The sequence below is a fragment of the Dreissena polymorpha genome, chromosome 1 (assembly GCF_020536995.1).
Source record: "Dreissena polymorpha isolate Duluth1 chromosome 1, UMN_Dpol_1.0, whole genome shotgun sequence".
Taxonomy (NCBI): Eukaryota; Metazoa; Mollusca; class Bivalvia; order Myida; family Dreissenidae; genus Dreissena; species Dreissena polymorpha.
Genome location: NC_068355.1, coordinates 106317300 through 106331862, shown reverse-complemented (window position 1 = coordinate 106331862; position 14563 = coordinate 106317300). Strand labels below are relative to the sequence as shown.

At 38.9% G+C, this 14563-nt stretch overlaps 1 protein-coding gene across 1 annotated transcript in view; it reads left to right on the top strand.

The window, feature by feature from the left end:
* The window catches only part of LOC127865155 (eIF-2-alpha kinase activator GCN1-like), a 160670-nt gene that overhangs the window by 95419 nt on the left and 50688 nt on the right, over positions 1-14563 (top strand). The window contains exons 34-37 of the mRNA XM_052405044.1: positions 118-338; positions 1545-1752; positions 3959-4155; positions 11658-11847. Of these exons, the coding sequence (XP_052261004.1) occupies positions 118-338; positions 1545-1752; positions 3959-4155; positions 11658-11847 (816 nt within the window). The remainder of the gene's footprint in view (positions 1-117; positions 339-1544; positions 1753-3958; positions 4156-11657; positions 11848-14563) is intronic.

The following is a 14563-nucleotide window of genomic DNA, read 5'->3' as shown; positions in this document are numbered from 1 at the left end:
CAGTATTTAAAGTTAGGTATGAGTTTTAAATAAATCACATTGTCTCGGAAATCAGCTTGGTAGCAATTTATGAGTTTCTGAAATCTTTTATTTATGTGTTATACATTTTTTATTCAGCTATAGTTCCTGTGCTGCTGGATGCACTGCAGGACCCAGCCAGGCAGACGAGTGCCTGTCTGCAGAATCTGCTGGAGACCAAGTTTGTGCACTTCATCGACGCGCCCTCCCTTGCACTCATCATGCCTGTTGTGGAGCGCGCTTTCCAAGACCGGGCCACCGAGACCAGGAAGATGGCTGCTCAAATCATTGGCAACATGTACTCACTCACAGATCAGAAGGTGACACTTGTTGTAGTTTTGGGTTAAGAAGAAACGTAAAGTCGGATTGCTCCCTTCTTTTAGATATTGTTGTTTTTTGGATACCCTATAAATAGAAATATTATTAGTTACACCGTTAGCAACTGCCCAGCTTCGCTCTCGTATGGTATGAAATTACTGAGGGTGTATATCCCATACACCGTCAGAAACTCACAGTGTAACGATAATTTCTCAAAGGACTACTCGATTACTCTGACATTTTCTATACTCTTAGATAGCCAGTTGGTTGTAACAGTATCATGTTTTAGTAATCGGACAAGGTGGCAGATTAGGTCAGATATATGATTTTGTTTAGTATAATTATATTGAAGTAGATTTTGCCCGATATCAGTCACAATCTATTTCTCATCCAATTATATTGAAGTTGTTTAGTAGACCCTACATCAACCACAATCTATTTCTCATTCAGTTATATTGAAGCAGATTGCGCCCTATATCAATCACAAAAACTAGATTGCGCCCTATATCAATCACAATCTATTTCTCATCCAGTTATATTGAAGTTGTTAAGTAGACCCTATATCAATCACAAACTGTTATTCATCCAGTTATATTGAAGTAGATTGCGCCCTATATCAATCACATTCTATTTCTCATCCAGTTATATTGGAGTTGATGAGCAGACCCTTTATCAACCACAATACATTTCTCATCCAGTTATATTGAAGTAGATTGCGCCCTATATCAATCACATTCTATTTCTCATCCATTTATATTGGAGTTGATGAGCAGACCCTTTATCAACCACAATCCATTTCTGATCCAGTTATATTGAAGTAGATTGCGCCCTATATCAATCACATTCTATTTCTCATCCATTTATATTGGGGTTGATGAGCAGACCCTTTATCAACCACAATCCATTTCTGATCCAGTTATATTGAAGTAGATTGCGCCCTATATCAATCACATTCTATTTCTCATCCAGTTATATTGAAGTTGATGAGCAGACCCTTTATCAACCACAATCCATTTCTGATCCAGTTATATTGAAGTAGATTGCGCCCTATATCAATCACATTCTATTTCTCATCCAGTTATATTGAAGTTGATGAGCAGACCCTTTATCAATCACAATCCATTTCTCATCCAGTTATATTGAAGTAGATTGCGCCCTATATCAATCACATTCTATTTCTCATCCAGTAACCCTATCATACTTTGTAGGATCTGGACCCATACATAGAGAAAGTGATCCCAGGTCTGAAGCAGTCCCTGCTGGACCCGGTTCCGGAGGTAAGGGCTGTGTCTGCGCGGGCCCTGGGCGCCATGGTCAAGGGCATGGGCAGTCAGAGGTTTGAGGAGCTCATGCAGTGGCTCATGGACACACTCAAGTCTGAGGGCAGCTCTGTGGACCGGTCTGGAGCAGCTCAAGGTACAATGTTCTCACATAGTGTAGTACCTCATAGTCATTAATTTCTTACTTGCATGGTTTTCATTCCAATATATGACATCTTTCTGTATATTGTACATTGTGGCAAGAACTTAAGCTCTTTTTTGTTTGAAAGCAACTTGAGTGAAGGACTTTAAATGCCTTGAACAGAACTTACTGGTACACTCTTACATATTCAAGTATGTAAATGGGAACTGGATCAACATCTGCCCTACTCACATTTGCAGCTATGAACAAGAAACTTAAAGGGACTTTTCGACCAATTTTCAAGTTTTTATATGTAGGGTGGCATATAGAAGTCGGACTGTTGGTCTGTCCGTCCGGCATTCTGTTTCCAGATGGGTTTTTTTTACGCAATGCTCTCAGATATTGAGCTGATGTTTGGTTTGTGAGTCTGCATACATGACCTAAAGATGAATTGTGAGTTTCGCTCTAGTCCATTTATTTTTGGCCATGGACAAAAAAGAATAATGAATCTGAAAGTATACTGTTTACAATGTCTTTTCTTAACGGTTCTGTTGTGTTACAAATTGTAAAATACAAAATTAAGATTCCAAGCCCGTCTGCGTTAAGCAACCATCATTTTCGAACCAAACTTTCTACGACAAAAGTAAATTTTCAAATTGACACCTACGAAAACCAATGTTACGGTAAACTAACTACAACATATATGATGGCGGCACTAAAGGTCACAATATACTAATTCAGATCAAATGCTGTATGGCCGGAAAGATACAACTAAAAAGCGAAAAGAATCAATTTTCTATTCCGGAAGATTGCTTTTTATGCCCCTGGTATGGTGACATATAGCAGTTGAACTGTCAGTCCGTCTGTCTGTCAGTCTGTGATTCTGTCCGAAAACTTTAGCATTGGCCATAACTTTTACAATATTGAAGATAGCAACTTGATATTTGGCAAGGTCACCTCAAGGTCAAAGGTCGAAAATACAAATCCAGCGGAAGTAATAAGCTTTAAAGGGAGATAATTACCTGTACCTGCCAAATGATAAAATAAATCAAAACGGCGCAGTAGGGGGCATTGTGTTTCTGACAAACACATCTCTTGTTAATTTCAATTCACTTTCTGTCAAATACAAATTGTTAAAACGATAAAACAATCCTTATCTGTTGCCCTGTGTTCAGTAATAAAAGTTTCATCAAATTATCAATAAGAAATACAAGCGCTTGATATTTTTCAGAAGGTGTATTATAATAATCAATTAACAAACATTTTTTTTAACAATTTCTTAGTACATGTATTGTTCATGTGATGTTTGGAAATAATGCAAACATTCTTTCTTTTAATGTATGATTATTATTTTTTGACATTTGGCCAAACTAGTCACAAGTAGGAAAAATAATTCTAAGGCAAAAAATGTAATGTTGTTTTTGGTGTGATGCAAGTCTAACTATTTATCTGAAGCAGACAATGTGCTGTTGTTATTGGTGCGAGTGTTGTATGTTGCGGGTCTATTGTTTGTGTGAGTGTTGTATGTTGCGGGTCTATTATTGGTGTGAGTGTTATATGTTGGGGGTCTATTATTAGTGTGAGTGCTATGTGTTACAGGTCTGTAATTGGTGTGAGTGTTGTGTATCTCAGGTCTGTAATTGGTGTGAGTGTTGTGTATCTCAGGTCTGTAATTGGTGTGAGTGTTGTGTATCTCAGGTCTGTTATTGGTGTGAGTGTCGTGTGTTGCAGGTCTGTTATTGGTGTGGGTGTTGTGTGTTGCAGGTGTGATATTGGTGTGAGTGTTTTGTGATGCAGGTCTGTAATTGGTGTGAGTGTTGTGTGTCCCAGATATGTTATTAGTGTGAGTGTTGTGTATCTCAGGTTTGTTATTGGTGCAAGTGTCGTGTGTTGCAGGTCTGTTATAAGTTTAAGTGTTGTATGACTCAGATCTGTTATTAGTGTGAGTGTCGTGTGTTACAGGTCTGTTATTGGTGCGAGTGTTGTGTGTTACAGGTATGTTATTGGTGTGAGTGTTGTGGGTCGCAGGTAAGTAAGTGATGTGATTGTTACATGTTGCAGGTGGGATATTGGTGTGAGGGTTGTGGGTCTCAGGTCTGTTATTTGTGTTAGTGTTGTGGGTCTCATGTCTGTTATTGGTGTTAGTGTTGTGTTGCCGATCTGTTTTTGGTGTTAGTGTTCTGTGTTGCTGGTCTGTTATTGATGTGGTGTTGTGTTGCAGGTCTGGCTGAGGTGGTGGGAGGTATGGGGCTGGCTGATCTACAGAAGCTCATGCCTGTCATTATCAGCACAGCCCAGCGCTCAGACATCCCACCTCACGTGCGGGACGGCTACATCATGATGTACATCTACCTGCCCTCTGTCTTCAAGGAGGAGTTTAAACAGTATATTGGACCCATCATACCATCTATTCTCAAGGTAAACGTGTAAATCTTGGCACACCTACATATTTACAGTCCAACCTGCCCGAGCGACCAACTTTTGAATAGCTACACCTGTCCATAACAACTACATTGATTTCCCCCTGAAGGATTTAACTATATATTTTACCTGCGAATAACACCCACCTGCAAAGTACGACCAGCGACCGCCATTTTACATTCCCAAAAGTTGATTTTGATAGCTAACAAGGACCACTTTAATCATTTCAATCAACGATTTCACAACTTTCAATAAAAGAATGGCTTCCATGATGCTGTGATAGTCATGTGATTAAACATCTTACCAGTGCACGCCTCGGTCGCTTTGGAAATATTGGCAAGTGACATTTACTTAACTCGATAGCAGGTTCAGGGGTGGCACAATCAAATGTCTGAGTTGCCCGAGTCGTTCATTTGCTTGTCTGGACAACTGATTTTTTTCAATTAAGTTGTCCGTGGACAACCATTTTTTTTAAAGTCGGGTAGAGGAATAAAAAAAAAATACATTGCATTAAAGCCGTAATTAAGTTTTACAAAACCGGATGTTGACACGCTATTACTTTGTCAGTGCTATTTGCGGAGCAATCAAGCTAAAAAACGGGCACTCTCCTGCGCAGTGATCTCACTTATTCTATAAGAGACCGGGAGCATGCCACATTTTTAACATTCGGTCCGACTGTTAGACAGTGTACAGACTGGTTTCTTTATTTTTACAACAGACAGAAATGAAACTTGAGTATCAAACTAAGATAATCAAAACACGATCTACCTTGTTATTTTAGACGACTTTAACAGTAAAGATGGAATGGTTTTTAAAAAAAATCAACAACATAGCAGAAACCCGAAGCTTTGAGCAGTCCCCCCCCCCTCCCCCCCCCCCCCAAAAAAAAACAATTAAGAAAGATAATGATAAAAAAATATTATCTAAATAAACCTACCAGAACTTTTCAAGAAACTTGGCTAAAATTGATTATAATCAAATTGCTACATGTAAAATATGTAAGCAGTTCCCTCTTTTGGCCGATACTAAGCCCAGGTCTGCTCAGCCTACCAGTAGCGAAGCAGAGCCTCAGTCTGATGAGGTCCACATATTGGACTAGTTTAATTTGTTAAGATTAAAATGTACTTATGTGAAACACATATTTCAATAACACTAGCTTTGCAAGATTAAAAGTTTGAGAAAGTCTTCATATTGTTTTTAGCTCATCTATTTTTTGAAAAAAAATTATGAGCTATTGTCATCACCTTGGCGTCGGCGTCGGCGTCCGGTTAAGTTTTGCGTTTAGGTCCACTTTTCTCAGAAAGTATCAATGCTATTGCATTCAAACTTGGTACACTTACTTACTATCATGAGGGGACTGGGCAGGCAAAGTTAGATAACTCTGGCGTGCATTTTGACTGAATTATGTGCCCTTTTTTTATACTTAGAAAATTGAAAATTTTGGTTAAGTTTTGCGTTAAGGTCCACTTTTTTCAGAAAGTATCAATGCTATTGCATTCAAACTTGGTACACTTACTTACTATCATGAGGGGACTGGGCACGCAAAGTTAGATAACTCTGGCGTGCATTTTGACAGAATTATGTGCCCTTTTTATACTTAGAAAATTGAAAATTTTGGTTAAGTTTTGTGTTAAGGTCCATTTTATTCCTTAAGTATCAAAGCTATTGCTTTCATACTTGCAACACTTACTAACTACCGTAAGGGGACTGTGCAGGCAAAGTTATGTAACTCTGACTGGCATTTGGACGGAATTATGGGCCCTTTTTACTTAGAAAATTGAAAGTTTGGTTAAGTTTTGTGTTTTGGTCCACTTTACCCCTAAAGTATCATAGATATTGCTATCATACTTGGAACACTCGCAAACTATCATAAGGGTACAGTAAAAGGACAAGTTGCATAACTCTGGATGTCATTTTTACGGAATTATGGCCCTTTTTTGACTTAGTAACTTTGAAATATATGGTTAAATTTTGTGTTTCGATCCACTTTACTTCTTAAGTATCAAGGCTATTGCTTTCAAACTTCAAATACTTTCATGCTATCATGAGGTAACTGTACCTGGCAAGTTGAATTTTACCTTGACCTTTGAATGACCTTGACTCTCAAGGTCAAATTATTAAATTTCACTAAAATTGCCATAACTTCTTTATTTATGATTAGATTTGATTGATACTTTGACAAAACTACTCTTACCTGACATACCACAATAGACTCCACCCAAACCATCGCCCGTGCCCCCCCCCCCCCGCCCCCACAACCCCCCCCCCCCCCCCCCCCCCCCCTATTTTTTTTTTTTTTTTTTTTTTTTTAAGATCATCTCACAAATGACCACCACACCCTCACACTATACCCCCCCCACCCCACCCCCTCCCCAATTTTATTTTAAACGGTTAAAAAACAAAACTATTTATTTTGATTATTAGCCGGATTTTTTTCGAAAAAATCTCGGCTTATAGATTGATGTTGTCGGGCGGGCGGGGGGGCGGGCGGGCGGGGGGGCGGGCGGGCGGGCGGGGTGGCGGCGTGCTCGAAAATGTTAAAGTTCTTATTTCATGGTATAACTTTGGTATGCTTGGACCTAGAGTCTTCAAACTTGACATGAAGGTTGGCCAGGATTAACAGATGACCACTGGTCATTTCAAGGTCATTCATTTGAAGGTCAAGGTCACTGTGACCTTCAATATAAAAGATGTTAAAGTTCTTATAACTTTGGTATGCTTGGACCTAGAGTCTTGAAACTTGACATGAAGGTTGGCCATAACTAGTTAGTAACCACTGGTCATTTCAAGGTCATTCATTTGAAGGTCAAGGTCACTGTGACCTTGAATGTAAAAATGTTAAAGTTCTTATTTCATGGTATAACTTTGGTATGCTTGGACGTAGAGTCTTCAAACTTGACATGAAGGTTGGCCAGGATTAACAGATGACCACTGGTCATTTTAAGGTCATTCATTTGAAGGTGAAGGTCACTGTGACCTTCAATATAAAAATGTTAAAGTTGTTATAACTTTGGTATGCTTGGACCTAGAGTCTTGAAACTTGACATGAAGGTTGGCCAGAACTAGTAAGTAACCACTGGACATTTCAAGGTCATTCATTTGAAGGTCAAGGTCACTGTGACCTTGAATGTAAAAATGTTAAAGTTGTTATAACTTTGGTATGCTTGGACCTAGAGTCTTGAAACTTGACATGAAGGTTGGCCAGAACTAGTAAGTAACCACTGGACATTTCAAGGTCATTCATTTGAAGGTCAAGGTCACTGTGACCTTGAATGTAAAAATGTTAAAGTTCTTATTTCATGTTATAACTTTGGTATGCTTGTACCTAGAGTCTTCAAACTTGAAATAAAGATTGGCCAGTACTAGAAGATGACCACTGGTCATTTCAATGTCATTCATTTGAAGGTCAAGGTCACTGTGACCTTCAATGTTAAAATGTTAAAATTGTTATAACTTTGGTATGCTTGGACCTAGAATCTCAAACTTGACGTAAAGGTTTGCAAGCACACTTAGATGACCACTGGTCATTTCAAGGTCATTCATTTCAATGTCATTCATTTGAAGGTCAAGGTCACTGTGAACTTAAATGTTAAAATGTTAAAATTGTTGTATCTTTGGTATGCTTGGACCTAGAATCTCAAACTTTGCTCATGCCTTGAAAAGTACTTACATTTCATTTTGACCTTTGAACAATATTTCAGTAATTTAAGTATTGCATTGACAAAAACACGAAAGGTACTTTCCTGTCATTTAAATAAAAAATCCGGCTTCAATGCGGTCATCTCCGACCGCGGAACTCTTGTTTTATGTTTGAAATACCGTCCAACCATCGCACCCAAGAATCCCCCCCCCCACCCCCCCTCCCCCCACCCGAATCCCCCCCCCCCCCCTATTTTTTTTTTTTTTTTTTTAAGATCATCTCACAAATTACCACCACACCCTCACACTATACCCCCCCCCCCACCCTAACCCCCCCCCCCCCCATTTTTAACCAGGTTTTCCGAAGGAAAAAACTGGTTATTAGATTGGCGAATGCGGGCGGGCTGGCTGGCTGGCGGGCTGGCGGAATAAGCTTGTCCGGGCCATAACTATGTCGTTCATTGTCAGAATTTAAAATCATTTGGCACATTTGTTCATCATCATTGGACAGTGTGTCGCGCGAAATAATTACGTCGATATCTCCAAGGTCAAGGTCACACTTTGAGTTCAAAGGTCAAAAATGGCCATAAATGAGCTTGTCCGAGCCATAACTATGTCGTTCATCGTCAGATTTTAAAATCATTTGGCACATTTGTTCACCATCATTGGACGGTGTGTCGCGCGAAATAATTACGTCGATATCTCCAAGGTCAAGGTCACACTTTGAGTTCAAAGGTCAAAAATGGCCATAAATGAGCTTGTCCTGGCCATAACTATGTCATTCATTGTGAGATTTTAAAATCATTTGGCACATTTGTTCACCATCATGGGACGGTGTGTCCCACGAAAGAATCACGTCAATATCTCCAATGTCAAGGTCGCCACGACTAAAAATAGATTTAAAAAAAAACAAAAACTTACAAAGGGGTTAATTTTTTTTGGTCATTTCAAAAGTTAAGTTTGAGTTTTCTCCCTTTATCAGATTTTTTTTTCACAATGAAAACCTGGTTTTGTGACAATTTTGTCCCTTGTTTTTTATATGAAACGGTTAAAAAACACAAATATTTATTTTTATTATTTTATGTTTGAAATACCGTCCAACCATCGCACCCAAGAATCCCACCCCCCCCCCCCCCGCCGATTTTTTTTTTTCCTTTTTTTCGCATTTTTGGAAGAAAATGTAATAAATGTCCACACCCCCACACAATGCACCGCTCTTCACTCCACCCCTCCCTCCTTTGTGATTGAAAATGAGAGTCCCTTCACCTTTAAAAAGAAAATAGATGAGCGGTCTGCACCCGCAAGGCGGTGCTCTTGTTTATATACTGCTATAATGAATGTACCATGGAAATACAACTGCATTGTATAACTGAAACGAGCAAATTATACTCATTTTGATTTATTCCACATTATTTTAAATAAATCAATTAATGCGTTTATAATGTATATAAACATGAACGGACAAGTGTAGTTAAGCAACGGACAAGTTAATTTTCCTAAATGGTTGTCCGTGGACAAGTATAGTTTTTTAGATTTCGCCACCCCTGAGGTTTTTGTTTATTTAACACACATTCCTAATTGGTAGCAGCTGCTTCTTTAATGCATTTGACAATTTGTCGAAATTGTAAGAAGTTGCTTTTTTATTTAAGTGGCTCGCGATTAATGTACCAATTGCGAAAAATATCAAAGAAAAGTTTGGGGCTTACATCAACTCTTTAAGGAAATGTATGGTTTCATTACAATTACGATGCCAACACACATACATTTTCTTTCCTTTCTTCATTTTCTCTGTGATCAGACATGCATAGATTATAGATAAGTAAATTGTCAGTTAAAATTAACCATTACGGCATCCAAGCATACGTTCTTGACATTGGCTGAACGCGTTAAGGGGATTAGTATGTTTGGCAAAAGACACAGTTGTAGAAGAATGGCTAGTGATCTTGATGTACGCAAAACTCAAATCTAGCACATTCTGAAGCGTAAATGTGAGATAATTTATGTAATGGATGTTTACTCTGAAAGTAAACGCCCTAAGAATGAATCAGATTACACGTCAGTGAATGAGTTAGTGGACGTAATGGATGTTTACTCTGAAAGTAAACGCCCTAAGCGTGAGTCAGATTACGCGTCAGTGAATGAGTTAGTGGACGTAATGGATGTTTACTCTGAAAGTAAACGCCCTAAGCGTGAGTCAGATTACACGTCAGTGAATGAGTTAGTGGACGCAATGGATGTTTACTCTGAAAGTAAACGCCCTAAGCGTGAGTCAGATTACACGTCAGTAAATGAGTTAGTGGACGTAATGGATGTTTACTCTGAAAGTAAACGCCCTAAGCGTGAGTCAGATTACACGTCAGAGAATGAGTTAGTGGACGTAATGGATGTTTACTCTGAAAGTAAACGCCCTAAGCGTGAGTCAGATTACACGTCAGTGAATGAGTTAGTGGACGTAATGGATGTTTACTCTGAAAGTAAACGCCCTAAGCGTGAGTCAGATTACACGTCAGAGAATGAGTAAGTGGACGTAATGGATGTTTACTCTGAAAGTAAACACCCTAAGTGTGAGTCAGATTACACGTCAGTAAATGAGTTAGTGGACGTAATGGATGTTTACTCTGAAAGTAAATACCCTAAGCTTGAGTCAGATTTCACATCAGTGAATGAGTTAGTGGACATAATGGATGTTTACTCTGAAAATAAACGCCCTAAGCGTGAGTCAGATTACTTGTCAGTGAATAAGTTAGTGGACACAATGGATGTTTACTCTGAAAGTAAACGCCCTAAGCTTGAGTCTGATTACACGTCAGTGAATGAGTTAGTGGACGTAATGGATGTTTACTCTGAAAGTAAACGCCCTAAGCTTGAGTCTGATTACACGTCAGTGAATGAGTTAGTGGACGTAATGGATGTTTACTCTGAAAGTAAACGCCCTAAGCTTGAGTCTGATTACACGTCAGTGAATGAGTTAGTGCATAAGTGGTTTATGGACGCTAGTGCAAGGCTCATAAATATAAAAAGAAAACTGTGTATTCAATTTTTTATTACATTTTACATGCATTAGTAATTCACACATTTAAATAATAGAGCGCATACATAGATAAGGTACCTGTTAAAAGCCTACTAGCATATTTTGCAAAGCTTCAATCGACCCTGCAAATAAACACCATCTGTGAACAAAGACCACAACAACCAAAGCCCTTGAGTGGTCTTAATTGGCAGGTTGGACTGTATTACTTAAATTCTCTGACATTTATCAAGTTCGTAATTTAGTAGGCAAAATTGCACTTTCAGAAAAGAAAAAATGCATTTCTTACTTGTTTTTATGCTCCCCCAAAATTTCAAAATTTATTTTGGGGGGAGCATAAAGTCGCCGCTTTGTGTGTGCGTCTGTCTGTCCGTCCGTGCACAATTTTTGTCCGGGCTATTTCTCAGCTACTAATGACCGGAATTCAGTGAAACTTTATGGGAAGCTTCACTACCAAGAGGAGAGGTACATATTATCAGGGGGTTCTGGTCGGATGATTTTTCACAGAGTTATGGCCCTTTGAAATTTTCTATAAATTTTGTTATTGTCCCCCAAACTACTGTGCCCTCAAGACGTTTCCTTTAATCTGAATATATAGTACAATTTTGTGACAAAAAAACCTTTGGGGAGCATCACCCATCTCCGACGGTTTCTTGTTTTTTTTGTAACCAAATCTTGTCCCAATATTGGTTTAAATGTGTATACATGTAGTAATAAATCAAAACTCTTTGCCATAAAATAGTAAAAATGTATATTGTATTCATTTAAATGTGAAAAATATTACCGGCCAGTAGATAATGTTAAGTTATGCCCTTGCTGTTTGGTCCTGTAGGCCCTGGCTGATGAATCTGAGTATGTCCGTGACACGGCCCTTCGTGCTGGTCAGAGGATCATAAACATGTACGCTAACACGGCCATTGAGCTGCTGCTGCCTGAGCTGGAGAGGGGCCTGTTTGACGACAACTGGAGGATCCGATACAGCTCCATACAGCTGCTCGGAGATCTGCTCTACAGCATCTCAGGTATGAAACCTTGCACAGAAGTAACAGTATGGTTTATACCATAACAACTCAGATACGCTTTTTGACAAAGTCCCTTAGAAAATCTAATTAAATTTAAGACCTTTCTTACTAGATGCAAGTTTTAAAAGCTTCATGTCCAATCCTTAGGTACTCCTGTGCAGCAAACCGAATAAAACCGAAACAGGCTGGGAGTTACTTATGACCATTATAACTTTCATTCTGAGTGGGAGAGGGTTATGCCTATGATTTGAATGTTGACAAGCTTTTCTAATGGTATTTTTTAATTGTCCCCTACCGGTTTCACCAGAGGGGACTTATGGTTTTCGCTCTGTGAGTCTGTCTGTCTGTCTGTCTGTCACACTTTTCTGGATCCTGCGATAACTTTAAAAGTTCTAAATATTTGTTCTTGAAATTTGAAACATGGATAGATGGCAATATGGACATTATGCTTGTCATTTCATTTTGTTCCTACGTCAAAATTCTGGTTGCTATGGAAACAAATATAAAAAATAATAATCTGACAATGGTGGAATTTCTGACAATGGTGGAGCCGGATGGGGACATATTTTGCATGGCAATAGTCTTGTTGTTCATATAACTTGCTTACAAATATAAGTTTGGTTAAGATTATTATATTGATACATTTATTTAGGGGTATTGTGTAGATGATATTTGTTGGATTTGGTGGAATATCAATTTTAATTTATGATTGATCATAGAAAATAATATTTTCCCGATTGGCACAGCCACAAGTGGAAATATTTATTTTCTATCATAACAAGCTAATTAAAATCAATATTGCAAGGAATCCAATAAATTATCTTTTCAGCTCACCTGATTGCTCAGGTGAGCTTTTGTGACCGGTCTTTGTCTGTCGTATGTCCGTTCGTCCGTTAACATTTGCTTGTAAACACTCTAGAGGCCACATTTCTTGTCCCATCTTCATGAAACTTGGTCCGAAGCTTTGTCCCAATGAAATCTCGGCCGAGTTCCAAACTGGGTTGTGCAGGGTCAAAAACTAGGTCACTAGGTAAAAAAAAAAGAAAAACCATGTAAACACTGTAGAAGTCACATTTCATGCCCAATCTTCATGTAACTTTGTCAAAATGTTTGTCTTAATGATATCTTAGTTGAGTTCAAAAGTGGTTCCGATCTGTTGAAAAACATGGCCGCCAGTGGGCTGAGCAGTTTTCCTTATTTGGCTATAGTGAAACCTTGTAAACACTCTAAAAGTCACAATTTTTGCCCAATCATCATGAAAATTGGTCAAAACATTGGTTCAATTGATGTCTCGGACAATTTCGAAAATGATCAGGATCGGTGAAAAAACATGGCCGCCAGTGGGCGGGGCATTTTTCTCTATGTGTATAAAGTGGCAGTTTTCCCTATTTGGCTATAAAGAAACCTTGTAAACACTCTAGAAGTCACAATTTTTGCCCAATCATCATGAAAGTTGGTCAAAACATTGTTTTTATTGATATCTCGGAGGAGTTTGAAAATGGTTGGGATCGGTGAAAAAACATGGCCGCCAGTGGGCAGGGCATTTTTCTCTCTATATATATATAGTGAAAACATGTGAACACAGTAGAAGTCACATTATTGGCCCAATTTTCATGAAATTTGCTCAGAACATTTGTTTCCTTGATATGAGAGTTGAGTTCAAAAATGGTTCCGGTCAGTTGAATAACATGGCTGCTGTGAGTGGGACAGTTTTCACATCATGCCCCCCCCCCCCCCCCCCTTTCGAAGAAGAGGGGGTATATTGTTTTGCTCATGTCGGTCCGTCCATCCACCAGATAGTTTCCGGATGGTAACTCAAGAGCGCTAATGCCAAGGATCATGAAACTTCATAGGTACATTGATCATGACTGGCAGATGACCTCTATTGATTTTCAGGTCACTAGGTCAAAGGTCAAGGTCACGATGACCTGAAATAGTAAAATGGTTTCCGGATGATAACTCAAGAACACTTATGCCTATGATCATGAAACTTCCTAGATGCATTGATCATGACTGGCAGATGACCCCTATTGATTTTCAGGTCACTAGTTCAAAGGTCAAGGTCACAGTGACCCAAATCAGTAAAATGGTTTCGGGATGATAACTCACGAACGCTTATGCCTAGGATCATGAAACTTCATACATACATTGATCATGACTCGCAGATAATCCCTATTGATTTTCAGGTCACTAGGTCAAAGGTCAAGGTCACGATGACCTGAAATAGGAAAATGGTTTGTGGATGATAACTCAAGAACGCTTTGGCCTAGGATCATGAAACTTCATAGGTACATTGATAATAACTCGTAGATGACCCCTATTGATTTTCAGGTCACTAGGTCAAAGATCAAGGTCACAATGACCCGAAATAGTAAAATGGTTTCTGGATGATAACTCAAGAACGCTTAGGCCTAGGATCATGAATCTTCATAGGTTTATTGATCATGACTTGAGATGACCCCTATTGATTTTCAGGTCACTAGGTCAAAGGTCAAGGTCACTGTTACCCAAAATAGTAAAATGGTTTCCAGATGATAACTCAAGAACGCTTATGCCTAGGATCATGAAACTTCATAGGTAAATTGATCATGACTCGAAGATGACCCCTAATGATTTTCAGGTTACTAGGTCAAAGGTCAAGGTCACGGTGACCTGAAATAGTAAAATGGTTTCTGGATGAAAACTCAAGAACGCTTATGCCTAGGATCATGAAACT